Raw genomic sequence first — 21,008 nt, 5'->3', positions numbered from 1 at the left:
TGAACAGCAGCTGCTGTTGAAGGGAAATTGGAGGCTAAATTCTCAAAGGAGGGGCTGAAATCCTTCATGAGGAAGACAGTTTGAAGGATTTTTGAGACTGTGAACACTAATGTCTGGGTAGGTTGCTGAGAAAATTCATGGGATCCGTCTTGGTTGTGTCTGTCATTTGGTGTGCGGTTTGTGTTCAACTACAGTTAATTGTTAATTCTGGATGTTGGAGTATAAGATGGATAGCACTGATTGTTTGCTTGTTGACTCTTGTATAGTAAAAAATCTTCTGTTTGTTTAAAACCATGGAATCCTGTGGCTTTATTCTTTTAGTAAATACCTGGATTTCAAATTTTGTCTACTTTAAATAAAAAGTTACTGGTCCCTAACTGGATTTTAACAATATTTTTAAAGTCATTAGAAGAATCTCATGTATTTACTCATGGAATATCTGAAATCCTCAGCTGTATAACCATTTGGCAACTCCCTCTTCTCTCTCTTCAGGTACCATGGCCTGTGTTGGTAACCATACGTGTTGATTTGTGGTTATGCTTGGCAAGGTACTGCAATGGTTTGCTGTTGCCTTCTGTAGACTCTCCCACCCTTATCACCTCCCATAGCGTATTGGAAGGATTTACAAGTTCTCACTCAACCAGTTGGTCTACATTATAAACTCACCTTCCTTGCCCATCAAATCCCAGCTAAAACTTGAACCCGGTGCATCTGGCTCAGAGGCAGGGACGCTACCCAATGCGCCACAAGATCTCCCCTAACTCCCTCCTATTTTTCCATAATTCTACAGTTTATTACTGCTTAATGTTAAATTCAACAGAAGCTTTAGATTGGACTAACCTGGGGCACTTTCAAGTATCCTCTCCGCTTCATTAAGTGTTTCAAGTATACCCTCAGTTAGATCTTGATGTTTCCCAATCACTGTATAGCCATTCCAAATATACATCATTTCCTGAAAATATATTTACTAAATTACATCTCTTTTGCTCCTTTTTACACTCTATGCAGGTGGTTCTTATGAAAGATTTTTAACAAAAAATAAATTACGTGATTAGGCTTATTTGAAAAAATTCGTTACTCTAAAGTAACTTTCATAATCTGTCACAAGTGGAATGAATGATTACATGCAAAAATGAAACATTTTCAAATTTGCTATTGGTTGCTGCATGCATACATTTTAATACTTCAATTCTGTTCTGTTGGTTGTTGTAGATTTGGTACCAGCATCATGGAGAATCTGAACTGCAGAAAATGCACAACATATAAGGAAGGGAACAGGGGAAGTAGAGAACAATGGACTGCAGCAGTTGAAGAAGGCAGCTCAGCACCATCTTCTCAAGGGCAATTAGGGATGCTAGCGATGCTCATATCCCATGAAAGAAAAAAAGGAAGGGAGAGAATAAATTACAGTGGGATTTAACCAATAGAAAGTGTAGTTTTTTTTCACCAAATGATTGCACCTTATGATAAAATTTCATGACAAAAATGAACAAAGGTGAAAACAAAAAAAAAAGCACTGAGAATGGCAACCTTTTCTGAAAGTAAGGTACATTGCTATACAATATACTCACCAGAGCAGGTACGGGGAGTTTTATGGGATTCTGTGTAAGATACCTTCGAGCCTTTCTGATTGCAAACTTTTCTGTTGGCAGAGACTTCCCAGCAATTTTCTGTTTCATACTTGGCACTTTTCTGGTGTCAAAATCATGTGAGATATAGATATGTTTAATATTCTCCAACATTTTCTCACATACAATATTCACACAGCAAAATCAGAATTCTCAAAGCAACATAGAACATACAAAATAGGAGCAGAAGTAGGCCATTCAGCCCCTCGAGCCTGCTCCGCCATTCAATAAGATCATGGCTGATCTGTTTATGCTTCGAGTTCTACATTCCCATCTACCCCCGATAACCTTTGATTGCCTTTTCTAACAAGAATCTATCTATCTATCTCTGCCTTAAAAATATTCAATGACCCTGCCTCCACTGCCTTTGGAGGCAGAGAGTTCCAAAGTTGCACAACCCTCTGAGAAAAAAATTCCACCTCATCTCTGTCCCAAAAGGACAAACCCTAATTTTAAAACAATGCCCCCTAGTTCTGGACTCACCTACAAGAGAAAACATCCTTTCCACATCTACCTTGTCAATACCATTCAGGATCTTGTATATTTCAATCAAGTTACCCCTCACTCTTCTAAACGCCAATGGAAACAAGCCCAGTCTGTCCAACCTTTCCTCACAAGACAACCCGCTCATTCCAGGTATCAATCTAGTAAACCTCCTCTGAACTGTCTCCAACTCATTTACATCCTTCCTTAAAAAAGGAGACCAAAACTGCACACACTATTCGAGATGCAGTCTCACCAATGCCCTGTATAACTGAAGCATAACATCCTTACTTTTATGTTCAATTCCTCTTGTAATAAAGGATAGCATACCATTATCCTTCTTAATTACTTCTGTACCTGAATACTAACTGTTTGTGATTCGTGCACTATAAGCTAGATCGCTCTGGTACCTCAGAATCCTGCAGCCATTCTCTGTTCAAGTAATATTCTGATTTCTTATTCTTCCTGCCAAAGTGAACAAATTCACATTTTCCTATATTTTATTCCATCTGCCAGATTTTTGCCCACTCCCTCAACCTATCTATATCCGTCTGCAACTTCCTCTTTCCGACTGAGCTTTGAGTCATCTGCAAATTTAGCTACCATATCTTTACTCCCCTCATCTAAGTCATTGACATAAATTGTAAAAAAAAGTAGAGGCCCCAGCATAAACCCCTGCAGGACTCCACTTGTCATGTCCTGCCAATCAGAAAAAGACCCATTTATGCATACTCTCTCTTTTCTGCCAGCCAGCCAATCTTCTATCCATGTTGCTCCCTACATCATGAGCTTTTATTTTCCGCAATAACCTTTGATGTGGCACCTTATCAAATGCCTTCTGGAAATCCAAGTACAGCACATGTCCAAGCCTACAGGTTCCCCTTTATCCACAGCACATATTACTCCTTCAAAGAATTTCCAATAAATTGGTTAAATATGATTTCCCTTCCACATGCTGACTCTGCCCGATTACGTTGAGCTTCAACAAGACAATTGCATTGAGATTTTAAATGATTAATTGCCGCCATTCAATATTTAAGTTAGGTCTCCTTCTGGTGAGACTGCTGGCCATCTAAATATTGGAACGGGCATACTTTCAGCTGTAAATTGTTGTTTTCTCTTGTAATTTTAACTGTTATTCCTGTCAACAGGATGATAAAATGAAAATATGCCACTTCCTATTATATATGTAAACCTGGCCAAGCTTCTCCATTTTAAACCTGCTGCTGAATTCTCCTAACAAGCTTCATGAACCACCTTATTGAGCATACTCTGAAAATCTTCGCTATCCTCTTCTCAGTCAGTCAATCATTTCATCTCCAACTGCACCTTTAGCCGAAGATCAGTGGAAGCCTAAGAAACAGTGCTAAGGGCCCTTCTGTCATTTCTCCAGAGATTCTGCCAACCTTCCCAAGGAATGAAAGGCTTAACATATGAGGAACGTTTGAGGACTCTGGGTCTATACTCAATGGAGTTTAGAAGAATGAGGGGGGATCTGATTGAAACTTACAGAATACTGAAAGGCCTGGATAGAGTGGACGTGGGGAAGATGTTTTCATTAGTAGGAGAGACTAGGACCCGAGGGCACAGCCTCAGAGTAAAGGTAAGACCTTTTAGAACAGAGATGAGGAGAAACTTCTTTAGCCAGAGAGTGGTGAATCTATGGAATTCATTGCCACAGAAGGCTGTGGAGGCCAGGTCATTGAGTGTATTTAAGAACGAGATAGATAGATTCTTAATTGGTAAGGGAGAATGGGGTTGAGAAACTTATCAGCCATGATTGAGTGGCGGAGCAGACTCGATGGGCCGAATGGCCTAATTTCTGCTCCTATGTCTTATGGTCTTATGTATTTTTTTAAAACTTATTATTCTTATGGTCTTATGGAATTCCTAACACTTAAAATGTCACCACTGGGTGAGCTCCTAATCACAGGTCTTTTGCACATCAGCTGCTCTCCCATATTATTCAATGATACAGACCCAGGAAATATACCTAGACTCAGCATATTACAGGTCAGGGGTGTCTGGGAGGACAATCCGAGCTTAAGTCTGTGTAAAGTAGTTAAACTAACAGTTGATTAAAACCAAAATATTTGGCTCCCATTTTTAAATTGAAATTGGATTAATGCATCTAAATTTTCATAGAGCCCTTAACTTGATATTTCTTTTGCCATCATTGATATGCAATTCTAGACGCAATTGCTGCAAAAACTATATCTCTTACTTTGTTGTCCTGATATTGAAGAGATTATTTAAGCAAGAATCTGAGCTTTTTTGATGTGTTGGTGTAAAGATCCATTAAAATGTTGCCACCAGGGGGTAGCACTGCACTGCAGGACTGTTACTCCCCACAGTGGTATGGTTTACATTAATTGAAACAGCCAGAATTAATTATTTAATCCCTATATATGACTGTCTTCTGGGATTTCTGTTATATTAGTATAATAGAATCAGAATTTAAGATGCAAGGCAATAAGGAACTATGGTCCAAATATACTGTTCAAGGATTTATTTGCAAGTACGTCAATTTTGCTTTAAACCAACAGCATTTAAAACTCAAAGATGCTAGAATCTTTTAAAATAAGGCACACATACTTCAATTTTTCATATACTCTAAATATCTTTACAACACAATGGATTGCAATTTGGCCTACTGGTTAAATGTGGGCAGTTGTGGCATATTGAGAAGCTAAATATGCACCTAAACCGCTAGGATTTTCAACCTCACCACACAAGATTGGATCCTCTAGACAGTACATTCATCCAAAGGCCATTGTAGAACAAACTTCCAGGAAACAGAGTCAAATATTCCACATTTGGCTCACGACTTGCCCGAGACGTTTTTGCAAACTTTTCCTAACAGCTCCCTAATGACTCAGTGGGTTCACACTAAACAGAAAGCGAGGTCCCAAGTGATTCCCAGCCTATGCTCAGTCACCTGAACTCAGGCAGAGCAGTAACAGGGGTGCTACAACTTGTATCAGTTGGTGACTAATGAAGTGGGAAATCAGCTAAGGTTTATCATTATCCTCCATTCCCTATTGGCAATATAATTATGGGTTTATGTGACATGGGGTGAGGTCAGGCTTTTGTTCAGAGATGCCCAATATGATTGCATGTTCTGCTCACCCATGAAGAATGCTACGTGGTTGGGGTAACAGCAAGCACTTGCTACCTATAATCCATATCCCAAAGGAGGAGTTAACACCCTCAGCAGAGTTGGAAATGGGCAAAACAGGCTTCTCAAGCTGATGCTTTCGCATAACTATTAATATATTTTCAATTACCACATCAAATACATTGGTGTAATCTATTTCTAACAATACTTCAGGTTTGTATGTTAATGGCGAATATGGTGTAACAATTTAGAAATGTTCTAAAGGTATACATGTGTGTAAAATGTGATTACCTAGAATTATTTCTGGAAATCATTCGTGTCAATAGTAATCAGTATGTAGAAAACTTATTCAGCCAGTCAGCAGGCAGAGCAGAGTCTTGTAGCATGCAAGATTGCAACATTTCTGTTCTGTTGTAGAGTGTTTCCCCTCCTTTACAAAAAGGTTATTTTATAAAAGGAAATATATGCACTGAAATGTGAAACTCAAAGACACTAATGTGACTTTTCTGAGCTTGAATGATCTAAATCTTGATGATAATACATAAAGTTAAAAACATACAATGTCAAAAACATTTATATTTTCAAGAATGAAAATATCATTAAACTACAATCAAAACAAATGAAGACAAGCATATTAATTCATTAAACAACTGACCTAAATAGTTCAATTTCATCATCTCCAAAAGGTTTGTAGTCCTCATCCTTAAGCATGCCAAGATAGGCTGCTTTCATGTACATATATGTTGACTGTTAAAGGGAAAGGAAAAGATTAGGGCAACAGTCAAACCTAGTCATTTTAATTTTTTTCTTGTTTGTTTCAACCTTTTCAGTATCTTTAGCTTATTGTGATTTTTTTACATTATAAATATTACATACATTATTTAATTCCAGTAATAGGAACGACCTGCCTGATCTTTCTTCTATTTATAATCAGATTAAAAACAAATAGTCAATTTATAACATTAATATATGGGTAGAAATTAGTTTCCATGTCATCTTTGCAATATCAATGTTTTCCAATCAAAGTAGGGAGAATTTCATTGCATCTGTCTGAGTTACGTTCAAACCAAGTTCTACAAGTCAAAAACATCTTTTCCACTGTAGCCTGCCATGTCTATGAATCATTAAATGCCAAATAAGGACATACAGATTGAATTGATGCTACAGATGCCACTCTGAATTTAAACACCATTAGATTAACATTCAAACTTGTAAACACTGATCATCACTAGATCAAGGCATTTGCCATCCTGGTCATCTTAATCTGGTAACTATTGGGCTCATTTTTAATAGATTCTAGGTTTGCCATGCTAGTAATTTGGAAGCAACATTTTTTATCTCGTGTCCCTCTGGTTTACCATTGTTTCTGCCACTAAGCAATGGAATGATAAATATTGAAGAACTGTGCTTTTAGTTCATTTTAAAAGGGAACACAGCTTATTTGAACACAATTCTTCCCTGCCCTAATGCAGCCAAACTAAGAGTGCATAATTTCAGTTTAGGATCAGAGGCTTCTAGCTAGCTGTTGGGGTGATGTTAATCTCAAAAGTGCCAAAGACATATTCACTATTCCAGGGAGCAAGTAACCCAGCCTGCACGAAGAAAACATTTTACTGACTAGGATTTTTGCACTGTATTCAGCAATGTTTAGAACCCAGTGGCAGGTTATTTTTTCCATTGTGTCTCTACTGGAAACACCAAGGAGTAAATTACTCAGAATAATGTTCTGAAACCCAGCTTCAAATCATCATTTATCTTTCCTTCAATCTTGAACCTTTCCAGTAATGTCATTCTTTGCAATTGGGCACATTATAAATAAATATCTATTCAGGGAACATTTCAAAAAACACAAAACACTTATATACAATGGCCAATATAAAATATAGTAAACATTTCTCCAAGTGTAAATAAGAGCTACAGATCTTAAAATTAAGTAGATGCGCAATGTGATTTTCAGTCAGTTCTATGGGGCTGGTTTTGGATCAGCCAAGGCACCTGCTTAAAAAATTCCTTACCTCTCCCCTCCCCTTTCCTTACTTTACATCAGAAAATAACAAAATGGAAAAGCTAAAATGATGAAAGCTCAATTCAGTGAATAACAATGTGCTCAATACAAACGCCAGAAAATATTGCTGGAGTCAGACAGCTTTTATTTTAGCTGCAGCAAGCTGGAACTCAGCTGACTTTGCTTTTAATTTCCAATGGATATTGTTACTGCCTAATATTTACATGACTCACTGTAGTTAGGTCTTTAGTTTTTATCAACATTGTACATGTGGAATGTATTATTCCACTATCAAACGTGCCTGTAATTATTATCAGAATTCTACAAATCTTGAAAATATAAAATTCAGTCAATGTTAGTAACATTGTCTGCAAAAGTCTCTCCACATTTTGACCCATGAGTTAGTAAAGTATCAAAAAGCTACATTAAGGAGTATCTCCATATTTCTCTCACAATGCACTTCAACCACATTACAATTCATTCTTTACTGTGTCAAAGTAGCCAGTCCAGCATTATTAGTGTCAAATTTGAACATTTTTCATGAACTCAAGGACACTGGGAATGCCACGGGCTTACTGACTGAATCAGTGGATCAAATTGCAAATGTGATTCTTACAACAATTACAGGGTACTTTATCTAGGTAGACCATGTATTACATATTGGGAAACTTTGAATAATGTGAAAAAAAAAATTTCATTCTTGAGCAATAACTGTGGTCCATGAATCTGTATTTTATTTGTGTGAGCAATGTTTGAATCCAAATCTCAGACAACAAACAACTGTGCTACATTCACCTAAAAGCAAGTCACAGCATCTAGGAGTGGAGGGAGCCCTGGGGAGTAGCTGGATGAGGTGGGTAGGTGGATGGGGTGGGGGAAGAGGTACTTGTAATGTTCCTTTGATAGTACTGAAGCACCTCAGAATGCAATATAAAAAACTTAATATCATTGCTCTTTCTGTAATGACCATTTTGAAATGTCGGTAATGTTCCTTTATTGTATTGAAGCACTTCAGAGTGCAATATGATCTATGTAGAAGACTTGAATATTATTGCACTTTCTGTGATGGCTGTTTTGTAATGTTGTTTCAGATATTTTATAAATAAAGTATATTTTTGCAAAAAAAGAAAACCAATACCACATGCGGAGTTACCCTCACCTTGGACCACGAGTTTTCTTTACACAATAGATCAGCGTAGAAATATGCCATTTTCCACTGACGTTTGAAAGTAAAGCACCACATTAGCTCCCAGTAGCACATATGATGAAACTGCTTCCAGTGTTGCTGGGCCTCACAGCACTCTTCAAAGCGTAGAATAGCCTAGAGCATTTTTGAACAAGCATAAATAAATTGATCAAAATGAAGATCAACTTGAATTTGAGGTAAACTAGAAAATCAGATATTCTGCATTCTATTTCCTATACTAAAATGCTTTTTTTTTTGTTCAAAATTTATAGCCACTCTTTAAAGAATCTAGGTATTAAATGCTTTTTAGTAAATGCAGAGAAAGGAAAAACTTATTTACACAGCGAGTAGTTAAGATCTGGAATACACTACCTGAAAGTGTGGTCAAGGCAGATTCAAACAGGCCTTCAAAGGGGAATTGGATAATTATCTGAAGAGAAAAAATTGCAGGGCTATGGAGGGTGGGGGAGTGGGACTACTGAGTTGCTGTTGTGGAGAGTTAGCAGAAAATGATGGGCTGAGTAACCTCCTCGTGTGTTGTAAACATTCTATGATTCTATAGAAAGGGACTATTTTAACATCCTCCTCTTTACCCAACAGAAATTGTGGGACCGGGCAGTTCAAATCATCAGGGGATGGGAGGGGGGGTGGAGGGAGAGGATGCGGAATGCCCATCATACATTTCCGTCTCATTATTTTAACTTGCTTGGTTTCAGCAGAAGCAGGGGTGTAATTTAAATGAAAAATTGTTTTCCAATTATGGTTTTCAGAAGAACAAAGACAGATGACTTCACAAGTCCTCAAGTAATATTTTCTGCTAAAGTAAAAACAAGATAAGGCAAAACATCCCAATCTACTAAGGCCAATTTATAATGAACTCTGTCGGCTTATACATAGTCAAATAAATAAGTTATACAAAGCAAAACAGATGCTGTGTTATATCGTTGTTGCTCCACTGGCGAGGGAGAGAGACAGCATGATAATGTAGCTGATTAAAAATGCCAGAATTACACTTCTGGTACTGTTGACAGAACGCCAATGAATATGGTTGCAAAAAACAAATATACCGCAGTCCTTAGGATAATACGGTTTTGTGTTTTACAAATTAGTCAAATAAAGATTGTTGCACTAATATTGCATTGTCAAGACCATTTAGGCTCCATTAACGACAAGTAGTAATTTCTATCTTTACAAGATAGAAATTGCTGACAGTTATGCTCCTTTAGAATAATTGGGAATAAAATCTGTTGGTTTGTCAATGGTATGTAAATGAGCCAGGCTCTATAACACATGGGCAATCTATTCTGCCAGATTACCCCCTCGTAATCAAAATGAGATTTTGCCCATTTCAAGCCTAACTTTACTTACTGCATCAATATTTCCTCTGATTTCTTCAATTCTTCCTGCAAAAAACAAGAAGATGGCACCCTGTAGGAACACAGAGAATTTCAAATTAAAATCTATTTGTTACTATTTAATTGCAATGTTTAAAATAAAATATTTATAAGTCTTCCATAAAATACCTTGGGATAGCGTTTAAGAAAGGGTAGTAGTAGTTGTTCCGCATCATCAACATCACCTTCGCCTGTCCCTGTTCAGAATTGCAAAATTCAATTCAAGATATTAATATTACAGAAGTTATAACTATGACAAAATTTGTTAAAACTGCACCATTTCTTACATTTTTTAAATGCAACAGGTTAGTATGTAATTTGTTTCTATTGTCAGTTTTTTTATTTTTAAAATCTCCCATACTCCCCATCATCCTTTATCTTTCTTTTCTACAGGTAACTGTAGAGGTCTAACGACTTAAATCAAAAATGTAACATACTTTTACTCAGAAGATATTGTATAAAGAAAGCTTCAAGTGGTTCTGTACAACTGTCTAATTAATATTTTGCAAAAACTGCAGAATTCCTTCTGTATCCACTACTACAAGAACAAAAATACCTTGGCCGCAAAATTCACTTCCATCAGCCTCTGGAGCCGGTGCTATGAAGCCAGAGAAGCTGAAAATAGTATGTAAGGCGAGCCCCACTGCCAGGGTGCAAGTGTAGGCATGCTGTGCATGCCGAAAGCATGCAGAGTGGACCGATTGTGATGTCAATCAATATTTTCGGCTGACTTGATGCATGTTTTGACAATTTGGACCGCGAAGGTCCAGTTAATGCCATTTCCTATTTGCTCACAGCTGAATGTGTATTCAGTTGCTTGGGGAACTGTCATAATAGGGTTAAAGGGCCAGCCATTCAATTTGCATATGCAAGCTTCTGAGTTACTCTTGCTCATGCAAAATTTATGGAAGTGCTTCATAACAGACATGCGAAGCACAACTAGCAGAGAGGGAAAGCTCTATGCTGAGGGAGAGAGAGGATGGCTCTCCACACAAGGCCCTAGCCACCAAAGGTACTCGGAGTACTTCCAGCTTCACCTCAACCAGGCGTAATGTGTGAGGGCCCCACAATTCACCAAGGAGGAGGTCACTAAACTGTACCATTTACTTCAACAAGACCTATTGCCACACAGCAAGGCAAGGATCACACTACCTTTGATCATCAAGATCACTGCTGCACTCATTCTAAGTAAGTGAATTCTTCCAAGCAGGAGCAAGCTGCATAGCCAACATTTACCAGAGCGCCATTCATCACTGATCATCTATCTTACCAGAGAGAAGAAGTAGCAGGCACACAATGGCAGGATTCTCAATGGTGAAAAGAGCATGCATGTGGCTCTGTGGGTACCACGTGTAAACAGCAAGTCATACCAGAAGCACAAAGTCTACTACTGCATTAACATGCAGTTCATGTGCAACCATGCACAGAACATGATGTCAGTGAATGCCTACTATCCTGGAAGCAGCCACAGTGCTTTCAGCCTGAAGCAGTCAGCCATTCCCACTATCTTTGGGCCAGGGCTGGTTGCTTAGTGACAAGGGGTAACCTCTATATACTTGACTCACATCTTCCCTCCGTCCCCAACCATGTGAGGACAATGCACTTATAACAAGAGCCATACAATCACAAGGAACATTATGGAGCAAACCATCGACATCCTGAAGCAATTGTTCAGCTGCTTGGACAGCTCGAGGGGAGCCCTCCAATACTAACCAGTGTGGGTCTCCAAGTCTCTGATTGCCTGCTGTGTATTCCACAACCTCACTATCAAAGCACTCTGAATTAATAGAAGGCTATTTAATACTGAAAACAATGACAATATAAAAAAGGTGCAATAGTGATTCCTACCAGTAACCGTAGCCCCGCAAAGGTTTGTATTCCTAAGCGTGCCAAAAAAAACTTTCATTACAGTATTTAAATAAATCCAGAACCATAAAATTGACGAGAGCATGTGCCTAGCTCTCCAAATAAAAACCTTGATTTAATTTTATGTTCACTGATGTGTGCATATCAGAGCTGTACACAGGACTATCTAATGACATCACTAGCTGCATGAGTCATCATGTTTCCCCATGTCTGAGAAATGGCTACATGATTATATAGAGTCACATGAAGATTTCTGCTTCATTATATGGTTGTTGCACAGAAATGTCACTCTTTTACATTTTATCCTTGTACACGCCTGGCAAAGGTTTCTTGCATTTGGATTGTCGGTTGTGAGCAAAAGCTGCTGACTTCCACAGTACAAGGAAATAAACAGATATCCACAATGAGGTAATTGATAATATATGCACTGCAATCCCTTAGAAATGTACAAAGAAACAAAAGGGTTTTGTTGAAACAACAGCATTCAGACCCCAACACCAGGGAAGCAAAATACCATCCAGTGCTCACCATCATGAATTCTGCAGGCTCAGAAGCACCTGTCTGTTCCCCTATTCGTAAAAACTCCCACCACTATTGTTTTCCCAATCTTTCTCCTGCCTCCTGTACAGCCAAGACATTTGTGGTGCCATGGTCATGGCTCTGTTTGCACTCCCGAAAGGAACTATCACTCTCATTAGTATTCAGAACTGAATAATGATTAGGACTCCTGCACTACCTGCCTGGTCCTCCTTAACCATGATGCAGTCACCCATTCCCACTCTGACTGCATAACCTTAAGCTGTGGAATGACCACATCCAGAAATGTACTATCCACATAGTTCTCAGCCTCACAGATGCACCGTGGCACCAGCTGCTGCTCAAGCTCTGAAGTCTGGAACTCAAGCTCCTCCAGCTGATGATACTTCCTGCATATGTGGTTGTCCAGGACATGAATGACTGCTGACGTTCCCACATGGAACAGGATGTGCATCGAATGGGACTGAGGTGCCCTGCCAGGCCTCCATTTAGACCTTCAACTGACTCAACAGAAATAAACTTAAAACTTATATAAATAAACAATCACCAATCAGCTAATTCCCTTATTTTATAGAGAAGTTAATTTAAAGAAAACATAAAACTTAAATGTACTTGAACACACCAAATTTAAAACTTACCAAACATAGAAACCCAACAGGCAATTAACTAAATTTCTTTGTTTGACCCACTGTCCTCAATTAGAGTAAAATGAAGACAGCGATAATAGATACTAATCAATCACCAACCTGTTACCCTGTGACCTTAATCCTTGATTTTTTTTTTGATGAATATATATACTGCAGCCACTCAGCTCCATGCTGTGTGTGTGTGTCCAGGGCCTTGTCTTTTTTTTATTTGTTCATGGGATGTGGGCGTCACTGGCTAGGCAGCCCTAATGAAGGAATTTAAGAGTCAACCACATTGCTGTGGGCCAGAAGTCATATGTAGGCCAGACCAGGTAAAGACAGCAGATTTCCTTGCCTAAAGGGCATTAGTGAACCAGATGGGTTTTTACAACAATGGTTTCATGGTCATCATTAGACTTTTAATTCCAGATGTTTATTGAATTCAAATTCAAATTCACAGTGGGATTCAAACCCAGGTCCCCAGAGCATTACCCTGGGTCTCTGGATTACTAGTCCAGTAACAATACCACTATGCCACTGCCTCCCACTCTATATGTTGCTGCTGCCACTACTCAGCTCTGTGTTCCATGTGTCAGGGGCCCTGTCTCCCACTCTTTTTACTGCTGCCGCCACTGTTCCTTCTGCTGTTGCTGCTGAGGCCCATACTCTATGCATTCCCTTAGAGCCTGACTTGCAGGTTGCTTTGATTAACTTAATGGTCCTATACAATGCCAACCCAGTGGCTACAGTATAGCTGGGGACTTCCAATGGAAGAGACTGCAGATGGCCTCACAGAACAGCCTTGAGTAGTTCAGGGCTTTATTAAGGGTCTGGCTCTGGACCACACCCCTCAGCATGGACAGCAGCTGTGTGGGCTGGCTGACTGACTGACAGGTAACACCAAGGACACTGGGTGAGTGGTAGAAGTGGGACATTGAATGCTGTTATCATGGTGCCACCAGCACTTCCCTGTGGTAACACCTCAGCAATCCTAGTAATCTGTTGGGAGGTTGCTGGGCTGCAGTGAGAATCTGCTTGCCCCTTTGAGATCCACAGCCATGATGTCAGCAGTTTGAGTCTGCATGGCACCGAGTATGGATCTCATGATCTCAGTCTGAGCTTCCACTGCAGCACTACGATGCTGGGTCGCTTCTACCTATGCTGCAATGGAAGCTAAGACTTTGGCCACCAAGTCCTGTCACTACTGCCACACTGGAAAGAATAGGCTCCAAGCTCTATGCAAAGCCCCGTGCCAAAGTGGAGCTGGGTTCCTCCATGCTCCTTGACAGTAACAACAGACTGTCTGGCAAGCCAGTCAATGCGCCAAACATCTTGGCGTGCATCCTCATCAGGGCCCTCCGCATCAAAGTCCTCAAGTGAGTCCTCTGTAACAGAAATCACCTGCAACCTCTCACTCCAGGGAGCTGATACACAAACTGTCTTTTCACCCTGGCCTGGCAGCAGCCACTTGTGCCTGGTGACTCACTGCATACAGAACCCAACTCTATACTACCCTCTAAGGTATGAGTAGTGCTCATATCTAAGCTGGTGGCTGTGACTGTCAGATCAAGTGATGACACTTCTTCCTCAGAGGTCTCCAGTAGCTCTCACCCTTACTTATGAGGCTGCAGTGACAGGCCTGATGGCAGCTCTTTGGTATCTGAAATTATAAATGGAAGGGTGTGGCGAGGGCAAAGGATGTGAATGGAAAGCATGAGGTCCACAGTCACACCATCTGTGGCTTTCACTTCACAATTAGTGCAACTCCCCTTTAAGTGGGACAAGCTGCCTATGAGACTTGTGCGCTAGCTGAAACATGCGCCAACCACGCATGCTGTTGGCCCCCTGTTGAGCACGTAGCAGCCAACAGTGTGTCTGATGCTGGGCTGCACATTGAAATGATGGAGTGATTCAAATGAAGAGGCAGTGCGGAGTTTGCATGCTGCCTGTCTCAATGGGACTAATTGCAGGCTAATCTCGGTTCATGATGCCCATGCCCAAAAATAGGGGTAATAAAATTTTTTCCCTGTAGAACATTTCTAACACCTTTAACTAATAAACATCCCAAGGCACTTCACATTAAAAATAACGGACGCTGAACCAATGGGGAGGAATTAGGAAAGGTGCTTGAAAGCTGGTCAAAGACATGGGTTTTGAGAATTTTTGTAAAGGAAGATGGTGAAGAGACAGAGTGATTTAGGGAGGAAAGTTCAGACAGTGGGATCCAAAAGAGTAAAGGCTCTGGCATCAATGGAATGTTAAGGCAGGAGGGTTGGAGGAGAAATAGAACTGGAGGAGGTTCCAAAGATATGGTTGAGCAAGGCCATGAAAAGATTTAAAGACAAGAACAAATGGTTTAAAATTTGTTGGAGGATGGATACTATTTAAGAAAGGGTAAGAACCATCATCAACATCACCTTCGTAAGTCAATGAGAACAAGATGAGACATGTTACACATTACAGAGTTCTCGACAAGTTGGAGTTAATGAAGGATAGGGATGTTAAGCCATTAAGGAGAGCTGGAAGTAGTTGATTTTGCAAGAAATTAAAGTATCTATCAGGGTTTCAGTGGCTAACGGGCTAAGATATTGTCGGAGATGGGTAGTATATGTTCTTTGTGCACGATGAAACAATTCACAACCAGAAAAAGAAAAGCCTGCAAAAATGTTTTGAACAAACACTATAGGTTCCTGGGATTCTATTTGATATTTTCTACTTCCCATTCCCATTTTCAAGTAGTTATAACATACAGTCAGAAAATATGTTTAAGCAAAGGGACTATGAATAGAGACTTTGCTTTGTTACAGTTTATTTAATTATGCTTTTAGGATCATTGGAACATCTTTCCTCTAATGCTGCAGTTACACATGATATGATTTAGAGATAACTTCAAGCTTTCCTTTGTAACTAAGCACAAAGCTTAGATTATGGGTGACCAAATTTAGGGCCTCAGCTGTTAATATCCCCATTTAGTAACTTTATCCCACAGTATTTTAAAGCTGGAGTATCACAATTCTGTATGAAAATTTAGCTTTGGACAGCATTCTCAAATTTTTTTCCACATGCTGCTGTATTTCAGTCTGCAAAAGACCAAATGGATTGAGGAAAATAACAGCAGGGTGTCAGTTGTGACTCAGCAGTAGCACTCTTCACTGAGTCAGAAGGTTGTGGGTTCAAGTCCTGCTCCAGGACTCAATTGCAACATGCAAGGCTGACGTTATAGTCCTGAGTGCTGCACTGTCAGAACTGCTGTCTTTCAAAAGAGACACTAAACTGAGGCCCAATTTGCATTTTCAGTTGAAAGTAAAAGAACTCAAGGCACTATTTCAAAGAAAAGCGAGGGAGTTATCCCCAGTGTCCTAGCCAATATTTATCCCTCAATATCAACAAAACAGATTAGCTGGTCATTTATCACATTGTTGTTGTTTGTGGGAATTTATGCGCAAATTGGCTGCCGTGGTTCCTACATTACACTTTTTTCTAAACTTCAAAAGTGCTTCATTGGCTGTGAAATGCTTTGGGGCATCTAGAGGTCATGAAAGGCACTATATAAATGCAAGTGTTTTACATCTCCTTTATCAAGGAATGAAGAAGATAAATTGAATTTGCATCAACATACTAATTTATCACATCCTTGTCACATGCCAGAGTATTTCACAACCAATGAATTATTTTCACTGTTGACATGTAAGGAAATACATAGTCTTCTTGAGCACAGCAAGGCCGCCATACACAGCACATGTACTACTACTGGAATACTCAGATATTTAACAGTCTTCAGAGTCCTGCAGTTTGATATTGGGTAGTATCCTTGCATCTCAGTCAGAAGATCGTGTATTCAAACCTGACTTCAGGGACTTGACTGCATAATCTCAGTTACCCCTTCAATGCCAAAACTGTGGGAGACCTGCATTGATGAAGGGGCTACTTTTAAATGTTTTCATTTTTTGAAACCGAGTATTCTTCCACCTATTCAGATGACATAGAAACTCCCAAGGCACTACCAAGAAAACAACAAAGGAGTTTCCTGATATATTAGCCAACACTAGTCCCTTAAACAACATCTTGAAAAATTGAATACACGGTCATTTATTTCATAGCTTCTTGTGAAATTGTCTGTGTGCAAATTGGCATATGCCAACAAAACTTTAAAAACAATGGATTGGATGTGAAGTGCTTCGGGATATCCTGAGAATGTGAAAGCTGCTAGATTAATGCGAGTTTGTTCTTCATAGACACCATCCCCATGCTCAGACGGTTGCAATTTTAAGATTTTTGTGCAGTACATGATAAATGCACCCTTGTCAAGCTGTGGAGTATTTCCACTGGAAACCAAATAAACTGAATTTTCATTTTTATTTTAAAAGAAAGCTTAGTATTTTTATTCAATATCTCTCATTTTTTATAGAAAAATGTCAAACTTATGGAAATATCGTTTGGCACTAACATAAATTTTCTGAGCTACGTGGCGATCCCAGAATTTTGATCTCCCTTGTGCCCTCCTCCATGGCATGTTTGGTGGCAGGAGTTCATTTAATCAGGTAGGTGGGGACTCATGGATGGCCTTCCTGTCCTGCCTAAATTTGGGTAATAATATGCACTTAAGGGCCTCAACCCATCACCACCGGTATTAACCCAGTGTGGCGGGTGGTGGTGGTGGTGTTGAGGTGAGGGTGGGGGGGGCGGGGAAAGAGTGGGAATGGGGGAGTGGGGGGTTGCCACGTGGAGAACATAATAAGCAAATCAAAGAACAAAGAGGAACAACAAAGAAAAGTACAGCACAGGAACAGGCCCTTCGGCCCTCCAAGCCTGCGCCGATCATATTGCCCGTCAACTAAAACATTTTGCACTTCCTGGGTCCGTATCTCTCTATTCCCATTCTATTCATGTATTTGTCAAGCTGCCTCTTAAACACCACTATCGTACTTGCTTCCACCACCTCTTCTGGCAGCGAATTCCAGACACTCACTACCCTTTGCGTAAAAAACTTGCCCCGCACATCTCCTCTATAGTTTTCTCCTCTCACCTTAAATCTATGTCCCCTAGTAATTGACTCTTCTACCCTGGGAAAAAGCTTCTGACTATCTACTCTGTCCATGCCACTCATAATTTTGTAAACTTCTATCAAGTCGCCCCTCAATCTCCGTTGCTCTAGTGAAAACAATCCGAATTTCTTCAGCCCCTCCTCATAGCTAATAACCTCCAGACCAGGCAGCATCCTGGTAAACCTCCTCTGCACCCTCTCCAACGCCTCCATATCCTTCTGGTAATGTGGTGACCAGAATTGCACAGAATATTCCAAGTGTGACCTAACCAAGGTTCTATACAGCTGCAGTATGACTTCCCAGCTTTTATACTCAATACCCCTGCCAATGAAGGCAAGCATGCCATATGCCTTCCTGACTACCTTATCCACCTGCGTTGCCACTTTTAGTGACCTGTGGAACTGTACACCCAGATCCCTCTGCCCGTCGATGCACTTAAGGGTTCTGCCATTTACTGTATAATTCCTGCCTGTATTAGACCTTCCAAAATGCATTACTTCGCATTTGTCCGGATTAAACTCCATCTGCCATTTCTCTGCCCAAGTCTCCAACTGATCTATATCCCATTGTATCCTTTGACAATCCTCTTCACTATCTGCAACTCCTCCAACCTTAGTGTCGTCTGCAAACTTACTAATTAGCCCAGTTACATTTTCCTCCAAATCATTTATGTATACTACAAACAACAAAGGTCCCAGCACTGATCCCTGTGGAACTCCACTAGTCACAGCTCTCCATTCAGAAAAGCACCCTTCCACTGCTACCCTCTGTCTTCTATGACCAAGCCAATTCTGTATCCATCTTGCCAGCTCACCTCTGATCCCGTGCGACTTTACCTTCTGTATCAGTCTGCCATGAGGGACCTTGTCAAAGGCCTTACTGAAATCCATGTATATAACATCCACTGCCCTCCCATCGTCGATCATCTTTGTCACTTCCTCGAAAAACTTGATCAAGTTAGTGAGACACGACCTCCCCTTCACAAAACCATGCTGCCTCTCACTAATACACCCATTTGCTTCCAAATGGTAGTAAATCCTGTTACGAAGAATCTTCTCCAATAATTTCCCTACCACTGACGTAAGCCTCACCGGCCTGTAATTTCCTGGATTATCCCTGCTACACTTCTTAAACAATGGAACAACACTGGCCATTCTCCAGTCCTCTGGGACCTCACCCGTAGCCAGTAAGGATACAAAGATTTCTGTTAAGGCCCTAGGAATCTCCTCCCTTGCCTCCCTCAGTACTCTGGAGTAGATCCCATCTGGCCCTGGGGACTTATCCATCTTAATATTCTTCAAGATGCCTAACACCTCCTCTTTTTTGATCTCAACATGATCCAGGCTACCTACACACTCTTCCCTAGACAAATCAACCGCTAAGTCCTTCTCTTTGGTGAATACTGATGATAAGTACTCATTTAGTATGTCTCCCATTTCTTCTGGCTCCACACACAGATTCCCACCTCTGTCCCTGAGTGGGCCTACCCTTTCCCTGGCTACCCTCTTGCTTTTTACATATGTATAAAAGGCCTTGGGATTTTCCTTAATCCTGGTTGCCAGTGACTTTTCATGACCCCTTTTAGCCCTCCTGACTCCTTGCTTAAGTTTCTTCCTACTTTCTTTGTATTCTCCACGGGCTTCATCTGTTCCCAGCCTTCGAGCCCTTACGAATGCTTCCCTTTTCTTTTTGACTAAACTCACAATATCCTTCGTTATCCAAGGTTCCTGAAACTTGCCATGCTTATCCTTCATCCTAGCAGGAACATGCCGGTCCTGAATTCTTATCAACTGACGTTTGAAAGCCCCCCACATGTCAGTTGTTGATTTGCCCTCAAACATCCACCTCCAGTCTAGATTCCTCAGTTCCTGCCTAATATTGTTATAATTAGCCTTCTCCCAATTAAGCACCTTAACCCAAGGACTCCTGTTATCCTTATCCACCAGTCCCTTGAAACTTACTGAATTATGGTCACTTTTCCCGAAATGCTCTCCTACTGACACTTCGACCACCTGGCCGGGTTCATTCCCTAATACCAGGTCCAGTATTGCCCCTTCCCTAGTTGGACTATCTACATATTGTCTCAGGAAGCCCTCCTGGATGCACCTTACAAATTCTGCACCATCCAAACCCCTAGCACTAAGTGATTCCCAGTCAATATAAGGAAAGTTAAAATCACCCACCACAACAACCCTATTGCTTTTACATCTTTCCAAAATCTGCCTACATAACTGTTCCTCAATCTTCCGCCAGCAATTGGGAGGCCTATAGTAAACCCACAACATTGTGACTGCACCCTTCCTATTCCGGAGCTCTACCCATATTGCCTCGCTGCATGAGCCCACCGAGGTGTCCTCCTGTCGTACAGCTGTGATATTCCCCTTAACCAGCAGTGCAGCTCCCCCACCTCTTCTACATCCCTCTCTATCCTGCTTGAAACATCTAAATCCTGGAACGTTTATCTGCCAATCCTGTCCATCCTTCAACCAAGTCTCTGTAGTAGCAATATCATCATTGTCCCAAGTACTAATCCAAGCTCTAAGCTCATCTGCCTTGCCTGTTATACTTCTCGCATTGAAACAAATGCATTTCAGACCACCAGTCCCACTGTGTTCAGTAATTTCTCCCTGCCTGCCCTTCCTCTTAGTCCTACTGGCCATATTCACTGGTTCCCAGTCATTTATTTCACCTGCTGACCTATTGCTCTGGTTCCCACCCCCCTGCCATACTAGTTTAAACCCTCCCGAGTGACACTAGCAAACCTCGCAGCCAGGATATTGGTGCCCCTCCAGTTTAGATGCAACCCGTCCTTCTTGTACAGGTCCCACCTGCCCCGGAAGAGATCCCACTGATCCAGATATCGGAAACCCTCCCTCCTACACCATCTGTTCAGCCACGTATTCAGCTGCACTATCTTCCTATTTCTAGCGTCACTGGCACGTGGCACAGGGAGTAATCCTGAGATTACAACCCTAAAGGTCCTGTTTTTTAACTTTCTGCCTAACTCCCTGAACTCCCGCTGCAGGACCTCATCACTCTTCCTGCCTATGTCGTTAGTACCAAAGTGTACCACGACCTCTGGCTGTTCTCCCTCCCCCTTCAGAATGTCCCGTACCCGAT

At 40.7% G+C, this 21,008-nt stretch overlaps 1 protein-coding gene across 6 annotated transcripts in view; it reads right to left on the bottom strand.

The window, feature by feature from the left end:
• Positions 1 to 21,008, bottom strand: part of ttc39a (tetratricopeptide repeat domain 39A) — a 97,795-nt gene that overhangs the window by 15,615 nt on the left and 61,172 nt on the right. For all 6 annotated transcript variants that reach the window (XM_078561130.1, XM_078561135.1, XM_078561131.1 and 3 more), the window contains 6 exons: positions 9,944 to 10,011; positions 9,789 to 9,848; positions 8,394 to 8,555; positions 5,885 to 5,976; positions 1,572 to 1,692; positions 841 to 952 (listed from right to left, as the gene is read on the bottom strand). In XM_078561130.1, coding sequence (XP_078417256.1) covers positions 841 to 952; positions 1,572 to 1,692; positions 5,885 to 5,976; positions 8,394 to 8,555; positions 9,789 to 9,848; positions 9,944 to 10,011 — 615 coding nt within the window. The remainder of the gene's footprint in view (positions 1 to 840; positions 953 to 1,571; positions 1,693 to 5,884; positions 5,977 to 8,393; positions 8,556 to 9,788; positions 9,849 to 9,943; positions 10,012 to 21,008) is intronic.

Source organism: Cetorhinus maximus, chromosome 17 (genome assembly GCF_964194155.1).
Source record: "Cetorhinus maximus chromosome 17, sCetMax3.hap1.1, whole genome shotgun sequence".
NCBI lineage: Eukaryota > Metazoa > Chordata > Chondrichthyes > Lamniformes > Cetorhinidae > Cetorhinus > Cetorhinus maximus.
This window is presented reverse-complemented; position numbering and strand designations above follow the sequence as displayed.